The sequence below is a fragment of the Calonectris borealis genome, chromosome Z (assembly GCF_964195595.1).
Source record: "Calonectris borealis chromosome Z, bCalBor7.hap1.2, whole genome shotgun sequence".
Taxonomy (NCBI): domain Eukaryota; kingdom Metazoa; phylum Chordata; class Aves; order Procellariiformes; family Procellariidae; genus Calonectris; species Calonectris borealis.
In genome coordinates this window covers 57,143,553-57,164,324 of record NC_134352.1, presented here as the reverse complement: position 1 = coordinate 57,164,324, position 20,772 = coordinate 57,143,553, and the positions used below count along the sequence as shown (strand labels likewise).

Here is a 20,772-nt window from a genome sequence, read left to right as displayed (position 1 = left end):
ACTTTTGGATGGAGCAGCATGCTGAGGTTTATGTCTCCCCTACAATATTAATAGCACAGCACACAATATTACCATAAAACAGCAAGTCTATGAAAACAAATGAAAAAAGCTGAAGATCACTAAACTGCAATTGCAAATTTTAAGAGTGGCATGAACAAAACCAAATTTGCATTATACCAACCCTTCTTTTCTTTCTTTATTTCACCAAGACATAATTGGATGTTCCAAATGCTACAAATGCGGAATAAAACTACCAATTCTGCCCCTTAAAATAAAAGGTTAAGCTTGTAATTATACTACTTCGGCATATCATTTTGTGCAATTACTAATTAACTACGATCCCTGATCAGAGAATGCAGAAGTAGCGATTTTCTGCCTCAAGAGCTGCGCCTGCTTCGTTTTCAGTCAAGTTCTGCTACGGAGGGAGGAAAAAACCCACAGGCACGCAAGCATGTGCGCGTGGGGCAGCGGGCGGGGGGGCAACAAATGGAAGAAACGCTTCTTTGGAGAAAACCATCCCGCAACGCGGATTTCAGCACGCCTTGCTGTGCCGCCCAGGATGGGGGGCCCCGCAACGCCCCCTCCCCGCGGCGAGGCGCGGAGGGCGGCATCGGCGTTTTGGGGAAGCAGAAGAAACAAAGCCGCCGCCGCACCCCGCCCCGCGCCCCCATCCGCCGCCGAAGCTCCCTCCCGCCGGGGCCGCCCCGGGTGCGGGGGCTGGCAAGCGGGGTCGCACCGCCCCCCGCCCCGCGGAAGGAAGGCCGGGAGGGGGGAGTGCGGGGGGCTCTGCCCGCGGCACCGCACCGCACCGCACCGCGCCGCGCCGCGCCGCCGCAGCGCCACTCACCGCGCCGTGCCGAGCCGCGCCGCGCTGAGCCGAGCCGAGCCGGTGTGCGGGCGCGCCGCGGCGGCCGCAGGTGCCGCGGAGGAGGAAGCGGGGGCGGGCGGCGCTGGCGAGCCAACCGGGGCCCGGCGCGGCGCCGTGAGTCACCAGCGGCCGCGCAGGGCGGCCGGGCGGCTGGTATAAGAGCGCCGCGGGGACACCCTCCCCCCGTGCATGTCTCCGTCTCCCTCTTCTCTTCCTCGCCTCTCCGACCGCGGCGCCTGCCTGCACGCCGGCCCTCCCTCCTTCCCCCCTCTCTCTCTCCGTCCCCGGCACGGCTATGCGGTTGGACCGGCAGCGCGGAAACCCGAGCTCCGCGGCGGGCGGCGGCCCCGGGCGCGGTGCGGGACGGCGGGCGGTCCCGCGCTGCTGGGCGCTGTGCCTGCTGCTCGCCCTCAGCTGCCTGCGCGCCGCCGCCGACGGTGAGTGCGGGGCCCGGGGGGGCTGGGGCGCGCGCCGCCGGGGTGCTCCCGCCGCCGCCCCCCGCCAGAATTTCTTCTTCCACCAGCCTTTCCTTTGTGGGGTTTGGGGATTTTTTTCGGTCTCTCAGGCTGCTTGCCCGCTGCGCCGCGGGGAGCGGGGCTCCGCGGAGGGGCCCCCGGGGCGGGTACGGGGGGCCGCTGCCGCCGGGGTCTGCCCCGCCGCCCCTCTTGTCGGGGGAGGCACCGCCTTCCCCGCCGGGCCCCAGGCGGCGCGCAGGGCCGGTAAGGGTGGGCCTGAGCCCCGGCCCGGCCGGCCCTTCCCCTCCCCGGGGGGCACCTCTGCCGGGAGCGACCCGGGTGCCGCGGGAGGGTTTGATCTCCTGCGCGATGCCTGTTGCAGAGGGGAGGGTCTGCGTGCCTGGGGCTTTCCGGGGAGGGCGTCGGGGAGGATTGGGGATTTGTCGTGGAGAAAGGAACAGGAGCCCTTGGAAAGCCTGCGGCGTTAAAGGTGCTGTCAAACTACTGTGCAACTTTGGCTTTGTGGCATCCAGCGGCATTGGCATGGCTCTAGTTCAGGGCCAATGGTAACCACCGTGAGGGATCTCCACCTGGTGGCAAGGTTGAGTCTTGCCAGCGCCGGATCTCTTCCTGCGGGCTGGGCTCTCACCAGTAGCGCTGCTCGTGGCGACCCCCAGGGTTGACTCCCAGCATAGAAGCTGTCACCCCTATGGCAGAGGGACCTGCACATTAAGCCAATTGGATGGTCAACTAAAAATATTTTCCTCTTGGGTGGAGGTAGTAACCAGTGCTGACTCCTTTCTTCCTTTGGGAACTGAGGTCCAGGCTACTCTTCTAGATGGAAGGTGGGCAACTGATGTCTGCATTGTTGTATGGCTCTTAATCTTCTGACTAGTGCCCTACAGTAGGCCTAAGTGTCAGATCTTGGCTGTGTTAGCAAAGTATGCTTAAAGATAGTTGGACCTTGTAGTCCTAACTGTGTGCAGTAGTTCAGACACTGGGTCTGTCAGGTAGAGCCCAGCCAGGGGATTGTCGCATCCAGTCCTCATACAAGGAGGAAGAGGGGAAATGTCTGCCTAGTCACTCCTCAATTCCCCGTCATGTAGGTTCCTTCCATGTCCGGTCTACAACAAACATGATTAAACAGCTGTAGCATGAAGGACCAAGCTAGCTGGCACTGAAACTGCTAGCACACTGGAGTCAGAAATCGTAACACGAGATGTGCAGTGGAGGGCAACTCTAGTCCATCAGGTTAGTCTGATTCTTCCCTCAGTTTGAGTTAGTGGCCCCACCAGTGCTCCTCTAGTAGTAGTTGCGATTGCCAGGGCCTGGGGGGGAGTCTAAGCTAGTTCCTGTATGAGTTCTCACAAGGTTTCCCGATCACTGTTGCAATCTTTTCTGGGACTTGGTGTCAGATGACAGCACACAAGTGTCACATGTTTGAGGCTGCCCAGACAAGTAATCTGACGACTTGCTTAAGGGGCGAGACAAACAGTGACAGCAGAGGTATGGAGAAAGCTAGTTTAACTTGGGTAGTCGGTGTAACTGTGCTTCTTCACCCTGCGCCCATTGCTGCTTATGTGCCAACTTGTAGTAAGTAGTTACCTGGGGAACAGCAAAATAATGTGTTAGCAATAACAGGCTGTGAAGTTACTGGTTCTCTACATCTTTTGCATAAGCCTTATCCCAAGGAGGACAAAAGGTATGAAGGTGCTTCTGGTGTATGAGTAGCACATGAAGAGAAGCTTTGAATTAGTGCCTAATTGATGCTGATCTAAAAATCATTACAGGTCTAGTGACTGAAGCTGCAACTGACATATGACTCTGTTACTTCAAACAGCAGTGAATTAGACTGGTAGTGTCATGACTAAATGGTTACCTGGCATTGCAGAACTGTGCTGGGTGTAAGACAGGGGACCACGGGTAGTTACTGGCTGGAACTAACCTTTGTCTTAACTGGAGCTTGCTCCAAGTGGCCTTCAGAATTTGACAGACATCTTCAGGAGTAGCAACAGATGATGACCTTTACCTTTGTGCACCTGTGTGGGTGTTAGGTGCTGTCAGTTCTTTACTTGTTTGTGGGCTAACAAAAGTAGTGGCCCTGACATTTCACTTGGTATCAGCTGCAGAAGTGAGGATACCTGCTTGGAATGGCTTGTTGTAAGGGTTGTAATTGTGAAATTATAGCTGTTACTCCAAGCTTAGTTACTGTTTCATTTAGGCTTGTGTGTAGCTTCCCTGTAGCATTTGGTCAAAGTGATGTTATGTTTTTAAGTCACAAGGTACTAGGCAGTCTTAGCAAGCCTTTTCTGGTTATTCTAGCTTGAAATAGAGTAACTAAGGACTCTGAAGTTATTTTGGGATCTCCTGAGTGGCAGGCTTAGTCTAATATCTCTAGTATGCTATTTTGGGAAAGGTTGACTGTTCTCACTCTGAAAGCCTGGATGAGAATGTCTCAAAACTAGCAGGAGTCAGTCATTACATATTTTAAGTGTAGTACAGTAATAACTGGAATAACGTGTGACCAGGGCTTGCAAGCAGAAGGCGACTTCTGTTAGAGGTTACTGGACAACAAGGTGATGTCAGGCTTAGAGCATGTTAATAGCTATGGCTTCTGCACCCTCTCTAAGCTGGCTGGGGTGTGCCTTCTAGCACAGGGCAAGCTACTTGTTTGACAGCTCTTGACCAAATAGTTGTAGCTTTACAAAACCATGCTATTAGAAAGTGCATGCTCGTGTAACTCCCATCCTGAAAAGGAAAGGAGGAATGGAAATACAAAGCACAAGAGCTGATGTTCATTTTTTTGGCACTCTTTGAACGCAGTTCCCGTGAAACAAGTTCTTATGGCTTTACTCTGTCTGACAAGCGAGTTAGTGTTTTACTCAACCAGTAAGACTGCTAAAACATTAGCAGACCTCAATAAGCTGCTGTTTCAAATCCTTTACTTCTAGCATGAATTTACATGAGATGCTCAGCGGGTAAAATTGCCCGTGTTGTCCTTGCTTATATTCTGTCCAGGGTTTGCCGTTGCCTACTACCTGATGGCTGGCCAATATAATGTGAAATGGCTGAATAGCTTCCTTCCACTTGGAAACTGTCTTGCATTTTGCATGCCATACACAGAAGATATAAAATAACGAGTAAAATAATGAGTAATGTTCTGCTAAAATTTGATGCCCTTTGTGAGCTCTGGAATGCCAAGACAAAGCACCTCTGCTAAATGATGCAATAAACCAAGGAGGAGCAGGAGACTTGCATCATGCTGTAGACATATGCAGCCAATACTAATGCATGAGCTTACACGCTTGCTTGCATGCATTACATGGAACAGCTCTGGCTTAGCTGTTGAAGCAGGCTGCTGCTTTTACTGACAGTTATAACTCAGCTTCAAGACAAAGTAGGTTCCCTTGAGGGATGGGGTCATACAGTTTTAGAGCTGAAGATGCTCTGGAAAATGCACTCTAAGTACCATGCAGAAAGCAGTACCTTACTCAAGTGTAATAACAGATCAAGACTTACCTGTTGGGACACAACAGACTTGATTCCAGAAGGAAGTGATAAATTATCTTGCTCTTTTAGCATCACACTTGATCTAGCTTTAATAAGCAAGATCCAGATAAGTAATCACACTTCTTTTTGTGTTTACTATGGAATGTCTCTGGGTATCCTTGTTTGAGGAGTAGTTTAAATCATGAAAACTACTTGTTCAACTACAGAGCAGATACCTAAGCTATCTTTACAGACATCTTGGGGATTCTGCTGTAATGTGTTAGCAGAATACTGAAATGCTAATCCAGCTTGACATTAGTCAAGTTTAAACCCAGTTTGCTTCAAGTTTGAAGTTTTGAGAATGCAATGCTAGGCACTAGACAGCAGAAGTCATTGTGTGCTCACATCCCTCTGCCTTGCAAACTTGACCCTACCTTGAAAAAGAACAACACTGAGGCTGGTTTACTGTTGTCAGTTGGCAGGTGGACTGTCATAGTGCTTAAGCTCTGCACTTGTACTATGAAGGAAAGCTTCTGGCCCTACTTTCATTATTGAATAATGTGACTACAAAGATTTGGAGCTCAGATCTGGTTTCATGCTGATGTTATGCTGTTTATTAAGCTGGGTAACTTCTTGATCAGCAGTGGGGGAAAGCAAGAAAGTATTGCTAAATAGTATTGGGCTTAGGTTTCTTTTTTTCATTGAAGGTGCGAGAGCAAAATGTGAGGAATCCCAATTCCCGTGTAGTAATGGACGCTGTATTCCTTTACTGTGGAAATGTGATGGTGATGAAGACTGTTCAGATGGCAGTGATGAGAGTGCTTGTGGTAAGTAATCAAAATAAATAATACCTCTGTAGTAGTACTTGCTAGTTGGCAGTGGGGACTTAACAGCGGATAGCTGGAGAGATGTTTATCCTGTCCAGCACTTCTGACAGTCAGAATACAGAGTAGAGGACAAATTCCCTAGAACAACTGGGGGACTCTCTTGATGCCTTGTATCTATCTGAGGCAGCTGAATTTTCCTGAGTGCTATGAAGATCTCCTGGAGTTGGTGACTGAGAGAAAAGCTCGTGACCAAAACTCTTTATTTGCAAGTGTGGTGACTGGCAAGAACAGAATGCAAGTCTGTTCTCAGTTATTGCTAAAGACATAGTAGAAACTGTTTGCTATTAGCACGTAACTGTTGGCTATTCCATGGTTAAATGCGCTGGTTTATGTGTGAAAGTGATTCTGCTGAGTCTCCTATGAACACTAAGTCTAGCTTTGGCTGCCAACTCTTGCTTCAAGCAGACACAGAGACCAAGGTGGATGACTAGATGTACTTGGAGACGAGACAAAACAGACTCAGTATCCAACATTGGTGTGGTTGAACTGCCAGTCTGCTCAAGCAGACCTAAACTGTTACCTTAGGGTTACATAGTACCGTGCTTCTGTAATGACAAATCAAATGCCTGATAATAAACTCAGAGTCCAAAATCCGAATATTTATATCAATAGACCTTACTTTAACTCCTGTGTGTTCAAACCAGCAGCTATTCTAGCAGCATAGTCTCCCTTAACAATAGCAGTCCTTCAGTGCCTGCTTACAGGAAGATAAATGTTTCTCTGTGCACAGTGTAACACTCTAGGAAGTGTTAAACAGTGCTGTCATTAGACTGGTGGAGGGCGACACCAGCCATCTAAGAACTAAGGATATTGCATCACTTTCCTAGGGCAAGGCAGCTTATCTCTAGCTGCAACAAACAAGCTAAGCTCTGGTCTCTAAAAAAGTGGCTGTCCTTCTCCTTTGCAGTGAAGAAGACGTGTGCTGAATCTGATTTTGTGTGCATCAGTGGTCAGTGTGTGCCTAACAGATGGCAGTGTGATGGGGATCCGGACTGCGAGGATGGGTCTGACGAGAGTGCTGAACTGTGCCGTAAGTGAGCCTGGCTTGTCGGCGCTGGCAAGCCTGCGGGGAGTAGCGTTTTGACTTCTTGCCTGCTTGCAGCCCGGCTCTCCTCCTAAAGGAAAGAGGAACTTCTTGTCTTGGAGAGCACCTTCCTAAGTGTTAGCTCAGCTTTGGCCACATCGGGGTCTTGACAAGACTTTTTACTACTTAAAAAGATGCAGAACTGAGTGGGGACTCTGCACTTGTACCTGTTAATGGATAGCAAGTACAAGGTTTTACTCGCGCTCAGAAGCAGCAAGCATAACACGGCAGGCCTGACCATTACTGTGGCTTGTTCACCAAATGATCACTGTCCTCCAAGACAACTGCTTTGCAAGATAACCAGAGCTAGTGTAGGAACTGAGTGACTGACTACATGTTGGGAGGTGGGAAGCAGAAGTGCAGAGGCTTGACTGTGAGGTCTCACAGTTAGCAACCCCAATCTTAAGCATGGTAACTAATCAAGGAATATAGATCTGTGAAGCTTCATTTCTCTGTATCAATAGGATCCACACTGAGGAATACTTCAGCCCCAAGTCCTACTGCACTTTGGCATTACTCCTGCCTACTACTACGTGTTATAGCTCAAGCTTCTACAGTGTAACTGGTGTGCAATCACAAAACTACTACTACAAAGATACTCTTAAAATACTAATCTATTAGGAGCTGGAAGCATCTTTTTTTACTGAACACTACAAACTAGTGTAACCTCTTCCATGATGGAGCCATCAACTTAGATGGATGCTGGCATCTAATTAACTGCAACTTTGTCCAGAGCTGAAGCCTTTCAGTCTCAACTTTCAGGACAACTGCTAAAACCCAAGATTAGTAGCTCTTAAATTTCAGAACTCTTAAATTGAACTTAAACTTTTTTCAATAGATATGAGAACATGCCGGGTAAATGAAATCAGCTGTGGTCCTCAGTCAACCCAGTGTATCCCAGTGTCCTGGAAATGTGATGGTGAAAAAGACTGTGACAGTGGAGAAGATGAAGAGAATTGTGGTAAGGGAAGAAACAGTGGCTGCATAACTCTATTTGAAATTGACTTGTCTGGAAAGGAGCTAGCTGGGCAGTATACCTGGGAAGATAAATTTCTCGCAGTATCAATATCTCCTTAAACATACATTCATCTTGAATTGCAGCCTGCTTAACAAAGCAGACTTGTTCTAACACTCCTCTATCCTGCTCAGTTAGAACTACAGCAATATAAGCTATTCAACATCTATCTTTGGTCTCTGGCTAATTCTGGCAATAGCCATAGGCTTAGTCACATGTCAGGCAAACCATCAGAACTTGTTCTCTGCAGAGTTTCTCAACAGGTAACTTCAGTTGCTGCTTACATTAACAAATGGTCTCCTAAAAATGTAGTAGTGATGTGTAGCCAAGGGCACAGCTGATCTGCTTTATAGCCTTATCCTGGAGTATTCTGTGCGCTTGTCTGAAGGTGCAGACTAGGGAAGCTAGTTTTCAGGTGTCGGGGGGCAACTTCAGGCCGGTACACAAGTGAAACTGCCACTGCCAGCATTAGAGTGCAGCATTCTTGGCTTGTTCTAATGAACTTGCGTAGGTATGAGTTGTCTGAGGTGTCCTGAGACAAGTTTGCTGTAACCGAAGGCACAGAGCTAGCTTCCATCAGAGCCGCCTTACCTGGACGGGCTAATGAGAGACAGATCTCCAGACTTCTGCTATGTGTCTGTGGAGTTGCTGCCTTACTTAGCAAGCAAATGCCTTAATCTGACAAGTGAATCTGTATACAGCATTTCTAATGAAGCTGATAAAATTATCAGCCTAGGCATACTGAGCTGCTAGCTACATTATTATTAAACCAGCATAATTTGTACTGGCGTAAGTTGTGTGGGTGTGCTTAATACCACCAGATCAACTGGTGCAAGATCTTGATCTGTTATCCCCAGTGGTCCAGGCAAATGGGCCACTGCTGTCCTGGGGACCAGCACAAAACACTTCAATTTCAAACTACAGTGCATGCTGACCATCTGGCTACCTTAATCTTAGTCTGTACTCTTAATTGCCAGAGTTAGCAATTCTCTTACCTTCTGTCTCTGGTTCACACGGTTTGAGCCTGTTTTCCGAAAGGCTCGCGGTCTGAAGCAGAACAGCCTAGCTGCTTCAGAAAGAGGTTATTTTCACTCAGTACCTCAAAACTGATGCCTCTCAGTCATAACATCCAAAGGCAAGGAGGACAGTCTGTGTGGGGCCCAAGTGTCCTGTAGGTGGTCAGTTAGATTCTCCTAGAGCCTTATACAGGATGCTGATCTTCTGATCTTCTGCTAATCTCTCTTACTCCTGTTACTCCAGGCAATGTGACTTGTAGTCCAGCAGAGTTCACATGCAGTAGTGGGCAGTGTATTTCCAAGAGCTTTGTCTGCAATGGTCAAGATGACTGCAGCGATGGCAGTGATGAGCTGGAGTGTGCACCTCCTACCTGTGGAGTTCATGAGTTCCAGTGCAAGAGCTCCGCTTGCATCCCCATCAGCTGGGTGTGTGATGATGATGCTGACTGCTCTGACCGCTCAGATGAATCTCTAGAGCAATGTGGCCGCCAGCCTGTACCTCCTGTGAAGTGCTCTGCCAGTGAGGTGCAATGCGGCTCAGGTGAATGTATCCACAAAAAGTGGCGCTGTGATGGAGATCCTGACTGCAAGGATGGAAGTGATGAAATCAACTGCCGTAAGTTAACTTGGTCCTTCTCTAGGAGGTGCTGGTTGGCTCCTGTTTTATTTTCTTTCCTTCAGCAGACCTCAGGAGTTTAAGTCTGTAATGGCTGTGTCCTCAGCTTCTCGGACCTGCAGACCAGACCAGTTCAGATGTGAAGATGGGAACTGCATCCATGGGAGTAGGCAGTGCAATGGTGTGAGAGACTGTCTGGATGGCACTGATGAAGCAAGTTGTAACAATGGTAAATGTGGAACTAAGCAAGAAATAAAGTCTTTGCAGAATATCTGTTGGAGCTGGTAGTCGCCCTCACAATCTTCATTATCTCAGTTATTCAGTGCTCTGGACCTGGCAAATTCAAGTGCAGAAGTGGAGAATGCATAGATGTCAATAAAGTGTGTAACCAGCAGAGAGACTGCAAGGACTGGAGTGATGAGCCCCTCAAGGAGTGTAGTAAGTGAACAAACTCATTACACAATGCTGACCACTAGACATACTTGGATACAGCCTCTGAGCTGTCAGATGTCAGTCTGGAATGCCCATCTGCACTTCCTTGGTGGCAAACAAACAACCAAGAGCAATCTAGTCAATAGGCTGGTTTTATCCTAGCCAAACTGGCTATTGGGTGACTTCTCCGTGACCAGAAGGCACTTGAAGGCATTAGACACTCTGAAACTTCCAGGAGCCTCAATCTTTGTCTGCTGCTGTCAACTTGTAACACAAGTAACGTGCTAGTAGCTGTGCAAATATGAATTTGAGGAAGGTCTCTTGTATGTGACTTGAAGCACCATAGTGGTTTGTCAGATGTGACGGCATCATTAGAAAATGGATGGGTATCTGATAAAGCAGTCTATGACTAAGACTTTAAGACGAAATGTGTGTGCTGTCTCAGAAGTGGCCAATTCTTCTCTTGTAGACATAAATGAATGTCTGGTGAACAATGGCGGATGCTCTCATATCTGCAGAGATCTCGTTATTGGCTATGAATGTGACTGTCCGGCTGGGTTTGAGCTTGTAGACAGGAGAACCTGTGGAGGCAAGTATCAAGTAGGTTAATAAGGACCCTGCTCATGGTATTGGAGATGAGAACAAATTAATTTTTTGTCTTTACAGATATCGATGAATGCCAGAACCCTGGTATCTGTAGTCAAATCTGTATCAACCTGAAAGGGGGCTACAAATGTGAATGTAGCCGTGGCTATCAGATGGATCTTGCTACTGGGGTGTGCAAGGCAGTGGGTGAGTATTGGCATAAAACTTCTATATCCCCACTTCAAAATGAGGTAGCAAGCGATGTACTGTTCATGCTACTGTGGTTTTGACACTAGTTGTTGCACTGTTATCAGTATAACTTGTACAGACCTGAACACTCCTAATGCTTTGAATGATGCTGTGATACAGTACTTAAAGCTGCCTGACATAAACTGCTTGTGTGGGCAGGAGGACCCTCCCCATCAAATTGTGGAGGGAGAGGAGGATGAGGTATGTGCAGCCAAGACCTCTGTCAGCATCCACTAGGAAGTGTGGAATGGCAAATACTAAATATGATGACTCTTAAAACTTGTCATAAAAGAACAGTGTGTGACAGCATGTCTAGGAGTACAGATAACACTTACATTCTTTTCACAGGGAAAGAACCATGTCTAATTTTCACCAACCGCCGGGATATCAGGAAGATCGGCCTTGAGAGGAAAGAATACATTCAGCTAGTAGAGCAGCTAAGAAACACTGTAGCTCTAGATGCTGATATTGCTGAGCAAAAGCTTTACTGGGCTGACTTCAGCCAAAAAGCAATCTTCAGGTAAATGGAGTCAGCTTCTGAACCCTAGTGTGCTCCCCTAAACCATCCCACATTTTACCCAAGATACTTCTCTAGCCTCTGGTGATGAAAACTAGATTCCTGATGTCCTAAAGACAAAGTACAGTAGATGCAAGTTCCCACAACTAGCAATGTGTATGTCTATTGCACTTCCTAGTAACTGCTGCTACAATTGTACAAAAGGCATTCCGTGGAAAGTCACAAGTGCATCTTCTACGTTGTCTGCCTGAAATCTGTGTGCAGTATTTGCTGAGGCATGCCAAGGGTAGTATCTGTGGAGAAAGGGGTTGAAAGCAAGTAATTCTTGTCTTCCAGTGCCTCTATTGATACCCGTGATAAAGTTGGAACACACGTCAGAATCCTGGACAACATACACAGCCCTGCAGGAATTGCTGTTGACTGGGTTTATAAGAACATCTACTGGTCTGACTCAACTGCAAAGACCATTTCAGTGGCTAGCCTAGATGGCACAAAAAGAAAGGTTTTGTTTCTCTCTGAGCTGAGAGAGCCAGCTTCTATTGCTGTAGATCCTCTCTCTGGGTGAGTATTTGTCCTGGTTCTCTTAAAAGAGTGGACCTACCAGCTACTCCATGTCCTGATAACTGACTTAGGTAGCCTTTGTTAGTTATTGGTCATAATTAAGAGTGATACTACGCAGTACTATAGTGCATCATACAACATAAATTCTGCTTCACAGCTTTATGTACTGGTCAGACTGGGGTGAGCCAGCAAAAATTGAAAAAGCAGGAATGAATGGATTTGACAGACAGCAGCTTGTGACAACAGAAATCCAGTGGCCTAATGGAATTGCTCTAGGTATGTTGAACTTGTCTCTGTGCCAGAGGTATTCTGGAGCTTTAGCAATTTATTTGCTACAAAAGCCAAGGTCATCCTTCAGAGAACTATTTTCAGCTTCTGAGAATGGGAAGTTCCTGCATGCCTGGAGGCACTGCAATAGGCACAGATAGCACTTCTCAGATACTGAAATGGTAGCTTTTCTTGCACTGCTGTATGTTATAGTTGAGGCACAGGCCACTTAGGCAGCACTGCAGCAGCCTTCTGCATCCTGGTATGGTAAGAAGCTAGGGCAACTCTGCAACTATTCTTGAACCTGTGGGTGTTTCAACTTTTGCAGGAGGCTTTGGAGGTTTTCTCCATGTAGATAGCAAATATGTTTGTTTTTTTCCCTCCTAGATCTTGTAAAAAGCCGTCTGTACTGGCTTGATTCTAAACTACATATGCTGTCAAGTGTGGACTTGAATGGCCAGGACCGTAGGATTGTGCTGAAGTCTCATATGTTCCTTCCTCATCCTCTTGCTCTTACAATATTTGAGGTAAGAATGACTTCCTGTAGTAATTGTCAGAGATCCTTTTCTTGCTAGTACGTGGCTAGCAATTATTGTGTTGATAGCAACACAGATGTAATGGAATGCAATGATTCTGTTTTCTAGGACCGTGTGTACTGGATTGATGGAGAGAATGAGGCAGTCTACGGTGCCAACAAATTTACTGGATCTGAATTGGTTACCCTAGTGAACAACCTCAATGATGCACAGGACATCATTGTATATCATGAACTTGTTCAGCCTTCAGGTAACTCTACAGTTTGTAGTTATGTCAGTGTATACTTGTAAGAAGCCTGCCCTGCTTGGGTGGTGGCAAGTGATATCCCTCCCCTAGATAGCTGTCTACTTCACCTCTACTTAGAGTACTTGGAGCTTCTAACATAGGCATCCCCACTGGGGTTGAGAGAAGGTCTAGTTGCAATTGCTCTTTCTTAGGCAGAGCAGATACAAATCTATAACCTGCAGAGACAAGTAACTCTACTGGAGCAATTCTTGAGCAAATAATTATGCTATACACCTGGAGTATGAAGGCTCACTCCTGTCAATTGTTGTACTAACAGGCAGGAACTGGTGTGAAGAGAACATGGCAAATGGAGGCTGTAGCTACCTGTGCCTGCCTGCTCCTCAAATAAATGAACACTCTCCAAAGTATACCTGTGCATGTCCTGTTGGATACTTCTTGCAGGAGGATGGTCTGAGATGTGCAGGTATGGTAACATGACTGAAATCTTTTCCAGGATGGATGGGGAAGGAGTAGGGGTACTGAACCTGTTGGAGGCAAATATGGTAGCATAGGCTCACAGCTTTGCATGAGTTAATCTGATGTAATTAATCTTGGAGGGGGTGGTCTTCTAGCACGTGTTAAACTGGCCCTCAAAGTCTGCAGGTGCTGTTCAAAGTCCATGCTTGGCTTCTGCATCATCATCATCATTTGCAACAAGACCTTGTACCTCCATGGCTTTCTGCAGGCAAGAAGTACATTCACAAAACATACTGATCCCTTTTCTTATAAAACAAGAGGTATAAACTAACGTGGCTCTACCATGTATAAATACATAGTGTTGAAAAGGTGATAGGCTAATATTGCTGGCCAAGGAAGTTTGTTCAGACCTCCTTTCGTGGTCCAAACAAACATCCTGCTGCTACTACCCTGAGCACTAACTATATGGCAGGCTTGTTTGTCCAGTGGAGTGGAACTAGAAACTCCAAGGTGCCACTTACTATATTGCATGTTGATTCTGTCTGCGACAGTTAAAGCACTGAATGCAAGGACGCTATCCTCAGTTGGCTGCTCTAAAGGGTTGCTATAGGTATTGAAGACTGTACCTAACGAGTAAACTTGTAGAACTAAAATCTCACTCAGAAAACCTGAAGTGAGGGATGGGGTGCATTACTGTTGTCATGATTCTACCTGTAATTCATGCCTGATTAACTCTTTAGCCTTGTTCTTGGAATTATTTTTGATCAAAAACCCTCAGCTGAGGGTGTGCTCGTGAAATAACTAACGTCAGTGTTCCAAATAAAGCTAACAAGCTGCATGATCATTCTGCCATCTGCTAAACATTCACTACCATGGCTGTCACAGCTAAGCCATTGCAGAACTTCAGGATTAACTGGGTTCTTGATCTATAATTAGTTTCAGGTACTGGAACAACTGTGGCTTACACTGACGCTAAAGATACCAGCACAACAGAAAAATCTCCAACTGTTGGACTAGTTCCTGGAGGTACTGGTCCCAATAACTCAGACTGCTAAACATTAGAGAAACTAAAATGCAAACTGACCAGCTAGCCTACTTGAAGTTTTCTCCTTTGCATGCAAGTAGAGAACACAGGCCAGGTCACATGTGAAGTACAAATATGACAGATGGAGCATGTGATAAACAGAATTAGTTCACTTATGGCAGTGTGGAACCTATAGGTTCCATGAAATACCAGGAGTGCTCAGAGAAAGCAAGCAATAAAAAAAGCTTTCTACTAATATAGGATGAAGCCTGTTAGGCTGTTCTTGCAGTGTGTTACTGAGAAGCTAATATATGATAGCAGCTTCTAGGCTTGGGAAGTGCTTGCATCTGACAAAGTCGGTTAGCCTGTCAGTAAGGAAACTCACTACTTCAAATTCTCGTGCAGGATTCAACATCAGTGGTACAACATCTGAAGTAGCTGCAGCTGGGGGAACATCAGCAGCTTGGACTGTTCTTCCTGTCTGTGAGTACAGCGTTCACTAGCCTTTGGGACCGCTTGTGGTGGGACAAGCCACTCTTGTCAGGAGCTTGACTTGACCCTACGCCATACTTGCAATCTGTTTCTCTCCCTAAAGTATTGCTCGTGATGGCTGCAGTGGCTGGCTACTTCATGTGGCGTAACTGGCAGCACAAGAACATGAAGAGCATGAATTTTGATAATCCTGTCTACCTGAAAACTACAGAAGAGGACATCACAATTGATATTGGAAGACACAGCGGTTCAGTAGGACACACCTACCCTGCAGTAAGTAAACCTATTGACATGTCTGAGGCTCCAGGTTAATCCTCAGAGTAGACATAAAGACTGCCAAATGATATTTGACTTGAGTTCAGGAGAGGTCTCTGCTCTTGAAAACTGCTGGCTGCAGCCAAACCACTGGGCTGAAATCAGCTGAGAACTTATCCTTTTAATCAAGGTTAAAGTTGTAGTAGGCAGTTACTGATCTATACCTGGGATGGAGTAATCAGTGCTGAGTGTGGTCACTAGCCTGCAGAGCTAGCCCCTGTTTCAAACTGCCGCGTAGTGATGATATGCATTGTTTTGTATCTTTTATTAGTACAATTGTAGCTAACGTGTACTTATTTTGTACAGATATCTGTTGTAAGCACAGATGATGATATGGCGTGAGCACTGGATCAGCAATCGCTTCCGGTTTACTTGTGTTTTACACTCTTTGGGGATAGTAACCAGGTTTGTGGCTGAAAGACTTCCTCCATTCTTGGAAGAAAGAAGATACTTTCTGTATGTATGGAACACTTATGTAAATAGCTATTTTATACAGCTTAACAACAGACTCTGTAAATACCGGTCCACAACAATTCAGCTTTTAGTGGTTACTGTTTTACCAGTAACCCTTGGATTGGTCAGTCAGTAACACCACTGACCAAATATAAAGCACTTTCCATAGAAAGCCATATTCCAGCCACAACTTGTAACACCTGTACATATGTGTATAGGCCACTTGTAAATATTATTCTTGGAAAATCACTATCAAGCACTTTGAAATACTTCAAATGTAAATTATTGTACACTGTCTTTTGCAGTGATTGGGGCAATGGCAATAGGAAAAAACGGGTTACTATGATTGCCAAAAATTTGTAAACATAAGCAATTTTGTATGTATGATTGAAACAATCTTGTCTGTTACCTCTTAGAGGTATACAGGTACGAACGCTCTTTAAGAAACCACTGTAAATCTTAAATGCAGAGGAGGGGAAAAAATAAAAAAAAATTAAGCAGTTAAAGTATTGGTCTCCATTATTATGTTAGTTCTGAAGTAAAATAGAGTATCTCCTAAGTTGGAAGGTTTAGTGGGCTGCGCTACTACCACCAGCCAGAACGTGAAGTGTTTCTTAAGCTATTTCAGCAGTACCCCAGACTGCTAAGACAGTACTGACCTGCCAGGGGACTGGGGTTTGTACCTGAGACTAACACTCTGCAGGGTACTGGAGTGAATGGGTCTCCTGTCATAGGAGTCCAGCCGAACTCCTAAGTTAGGAGTGACATTGGCTCAACTACTCAACTACTACTGCAAGGTCTTAAGAGGTAGCATTGACAGAGGTGCTACATGGAGACAGGTCAAAGCATACACAGGTAAGTGTAAGGTCTTTGCAGAGGATGTTATGCACAAGCTCACAGCGGTGTCAAGCTGTTAGCACTTATTCCTCATGCCAGTGCAAGTTGGATCTTGGTAGCTGCTACACTTGTACAAAGCAATAGCAGAGCTGTGACTTGGTAGCTAATCATGGCATCCTGCTCCTGGAGTCTTGGTGCTGAAAAGCCCCTGTTGCTACATGTGTAATGACAGAAGTCCTCTGCAATGAGCATCAATGAGCTAGTGTCCCCTTCTCTGTGGGAACTCAATTCATTGTAATGGCTCTAAGATACTGATCACTTGAAGTGCTGGAGCCTTTCTCTTGGGTGGCCATAGGAGTGAAAAATAAATCATACAGCTGTTCTGGGTCTGGGAAGGTGATATTCATCTCGATGATAAATGTTTAGTACCATACTACTTGAGTACTAATTTTAGTAGCACTGAGTATGTTCCTTATCCACTGTACATGTATAGTTCACTGATGCAATAGAGAAGGATTAAGACTGAATTAACTTGCAGGTTCTGTGGTCTTCAGGCGTTTTGGTCTGTGATCAAGTTTGGAGTAAAGAAAGCAGAAGCTTTTGATCTTTATGGCATAACTACCTGGTAGTCTCCAACTGAGTAAAAGGTAGCTTCCCTAGCTGTTAGTAGTTTCCTTAATGACAAATTATTTTTCTGGGATAAAGTTGTGGCTCCTCCCCTGACACTGCAGGATCTTGTCCAGAATTGCCACCCCATAACTACTGTAGCAGGAGGTGCTAATTCACTGCTGCCAATCCTTCCCCCTTCAAGGTGAAGAAGAAATTACTTCTGATTGGAGGCAGGTTCAAGGCTAAGACATAGTTGGAAGAAGCTAAAATCTCCTGGCTGTGCTTTAGTGTTGACTTGTTAAATCATTCTCAATCAATCATGTCTCTAAAATAGTAACACTAAAAATCAAGTCAGAACTTGGATCAGTTCCTGGGCTTGGTTCTAATGCCTGTTCTTATTGCAGTTACAGCTGGGGTCTGCTCTCTTAATGGTCTTCTGTGTATTGTGGACTCCTTTCTTGACAGATGAGGACAGCTGCCAGCTTCTGCAGATTTAAAATAAATTGTTTCTAGCAAGCTCACTACTCTTCGGGGAGTTGAAGCTTCTAGCCAGCTAACCCTGGCAACTCTTGTCTGTCTGTAGACATTTTCAGTATCTGGAATGTATGTGGACTAAAATGTCTTGCAAACATTAGGATGTAAGGAGACCTCTAAAGTTTCTGACCAAGAATACTATATGTATTTTGCTGAGTACCTTCTGGGATAAAGTGTCTTTCATATCAGCCTAATATGTAAGGATTATTAGTTATTGGATGGAATTCAACTTTTTCAGTTAGATGTCTAACTCAGGATACTACGAAGTATTTGTGTTGATATGTGTCAAACCTAAAACATAATTCTCAGTCAGCTTGTTGGTTATAAATCTGCATGGCAGCTAAATACAGGCAAAATGCTCTGCCTTTTTAGTCTTTGTACAGAAGATGAACAGCTCTACTTTTTTGCTAAAGTTCATTGTTGTCGCCAGTATCATACCAAATGGCATATGCAGCGGACCAATAAGGACACTTCTTCCTGAGGTTAACATTCTGTTGAAGTAGCAGCTTAAATCTATTTTGGGAACCTGAGTTAGTTCTTACAGAAACTGTGGGCTCTGGGAACTTGTTTTCTGACTTCAGTCCCATGTGCTGAACAAAGTTGTCAGAATAGTAGGTTGGCACACAAAAGTAGTTTCTGTAGTCTATAAGAGACTTAACACTTTACTAGATAAAACTTCTGTGCCTTCAAATAGCAGGAGGGAGGAGGAGTGGGGAATATCAGGCAGTCGCAGGAGATTATGCAAGATGGCCTGTACTTAGTTGCAGATATTGTTTGGCTCTCTATTCTGCCCTGCCCCTCTTCATTTTTGTATTATGAAATTGTTGTTCACTTCCACAGCAGGCTTGGAGAGTAGTCAGGCATTCCTTCTGTAAAAACAGATTCAACTTGCATAGACAAATGCCTATCTTTGAACAATTTTTTTCCCCTGCCATCTGCAAGTGTTTGACTCTGTTTTACTGCTTTGTTGTGTGACTCTTTTGGCATTTAATGAAGGTGGTATAGCTGTACTGAGTACTCCTGCAGCAGCAGCCTGTGGCTGTGCTGGTGGCCACTAAATGAATTCTCAGAGATCATCCTTGTCTCAGCTCCTCTGCTGCAGTCTCATGGGCTCCCAGAGCAATGGGACATTAATAACCTGTTTAGTCAGGTTTCACTGTTAAGTTGGCTTGGTATTCCTCTTGAAGAACTTGCTGCTACTAGATACATAAACACTGCTTTAGTTGGTTATTGAAGTAGTATTAAAGATAATGGCATAATTTTTGTTTCTCAGCTGAATGCAAAGCCCTCTGGTTCTAAATACTGTCTATTTCTGTTCAGTGTCTGCTACCCAGTGTGAGTGCAAAGCTAGTTTTGAAACTGGCTTTTTCTCTCCCTTACAAATATTCAGATTTCTCTTAATACTGTCCCTCTGCTTCCACATTCTTTTCTGCCTCCTATTTGACCTGCCTTTGAGCAATAATGTAAAATATCTACAATGCCAGCAAAAACAGAGGAAGATTAACATAAAGGGAATTGAAGTTGCTCATGTGATTCTCTTCTTCCCCTTCTGCACCTCATTCCTCTACAGATAGCTGCAGTGTGCCTTTTCCCAGCCCAACATGTATTTGTTTACATTTTTTAATGAACATACCTTTTTTTTTTCCCCATCAGATCTTTGCTGAAATGGTGAAGATCCATTTATCTATTTTTTTATGTAAGTGCTGAATCTTGCTAGATTAGGGAAAAGGGACAGAGACAAGGACTCGGGCTGGAAGAAATAGGATGGGAGACCTCAGATAAAGTAAAAAAGCTTACAGCTACAGAAGCACTCTTCACTCCATAACCTTGGATGCAAGTGAAGGCCTACCAGTACTTTCTGTAGATATGCCACAGCATGTCTGTGAAGAAACATGCTCCTATTCCTCCTTTGAGCTGGCTCACAAAAATGCTTGGTATTGTCACTTATTGGAAGAAGGTGCTTGAAGCGGTCTGCTCTGTTGTGGTGCAGAAGCCAACTTAATATATACCTGGCTTGCTGGTTTTCACTTTTTTCCTCCTGAAAAAGCTTCACAATTTGCCCATATCAAATCAAAAAGTCTTAAGAGCAGGGGAGGGCCAGAGGGGCTGTGAAATCACAGTTAGGCTGCTGAATATCTAGGCTGTTGAACATCCAAAGTAAAGACTGCCTGTGGAAAGGATGATGGTCTTAATTCTCCCTTGCACAGCCCTGGTCGGGGCACTTACACACCTCTGTCAAGCAATGGAAAATGCTTCATATCATACATGGAAAAAAACAAGCACCACAACCTGAACAGACTACTGAACACTAACTTAACTAAGACATTCTTCGGCCTATAATGAATTGCTTGAACACAGGAAACACTAAGCACTAAGTCAAGACAAATGACTGGTAAAAGCAAATATTTAATGGAAATATTTTTTTGCTGTGGAGATGTTCTCTGTAGAAAAACTAAGCGGTTTTCAGGTCCTTTTTCCCCACCTTCTCTAGGCATGCTTTCTTGGAGTCAAACTTCAAAATATGTGGAAATGGAAATGTTTTACTGTACTGTCAGTGCATAGATTTAAAGCTCAAATAGTTGGATAGCAACTTGAAAGGATTAAATTAACATTCAGAACAATTGTTTCCCTCCAGTGGAAAGTATTTATTGTTGAAAGGTCTCTTGGAAAGGCTGATCATTGAATACAGCGAATGATGTAATAATCTAGAAGCAGCACTGTCTGCTGTAAAGTCCCTTTTGAGGATGTGCGCAAGTGAGAAGTGATTTTGTTTGGACAACTTATTGCTTATTCCTTTTTTTGGCCATTAAATATATAAAAACTTACTTGTCCATTTAAAATAAGACTTAGACTTTCTAATTCAAGGAAGTTAGCCTATGATTTGGTAGTTGCATAATGTATTGTGGCTGCAGATTTTAGCTTATGAACTCAGCAATAAGACTACGTGCTTTAAGAGGTTGATCATTCCTCTCAGGCCTGGATTGAAAAGGTGCTTAGAAGGCCGTGTCACACGGGGACTTAGAAATATAAGTAACTTACTTGGTGAGGGATGATTAAGGAAAAGTTTTGGTGTTCACAGCCAGTGGAGGGTAAGGACTGTCCCCTCAGCTCAATGTTCATCAGACTACGTCTGGGCACTGCATCTGGTTTTGGGCCTCCAGCAGAGGAAGGATGTTGATAAACATGGCCAAGTTCAGCAAACAACCAACAAGATGGTCCTGGGCTGGA

The 20,772-nt window shown here is 45.2% G+C and overlaps 1 protein-coding gene across 2 annotated transcripts; it reads left to right on the top strand.

Moving 5' to 3' along the window:
• The first annotated feature begins 1,075 nt into the window (after positions 1 to 1,075).
• VLDLR (very low density lipoprotein receptor) lies at positions 1,076 to 16,070 on the top strand. Of its 2 annotated transcripts, XM_075136288.1 has the most exons (19): positions 1,076 to 1,305; positions 5,520 to 5,639; positions 6,607 to 6,729; positions 7,622 to 7,744; positions 9,059 to 9,430; positions 9,537 to 9,659; positions 9,746 to 9,868; positions 10,332 to 10,451; positions 10,529 to 10,654; positions 11,045 to 11,216; positions 11,550 to 11,774; positions 11,932 to 12,050; positions 12,429 to 12,568; positions 12,686 to 12,827; positions 13,141 to 13,287; positions 14,217 to 14,306; positions 14,710 to 14,787; positions 14,900 to 15,069; positions 15,418 to 16,070. In XM_075136288.1, exons 1-19 carry the CDS (start codon positions 1,164 to 1,166, stop codon positions 15,451 to 15,453), a joined length of 2,691 nt encoding a protein of 896 aa, XP_074992389.1. In that variant the 5' UTR covers positions 1,076 to 1,163; the 3' UTR covers positions 15,454 to 16,070. The 2 variants fall into 2 exon arrangements, with proteins under 2 accessions (XP_074992389.1, XP_074992390.1); XM_075136289.1 differs by lacking the exon at positions 14,217 to 14,306.
• Positions 16,071 to 20,772: the final 4,702 nt, after the last annotated feature.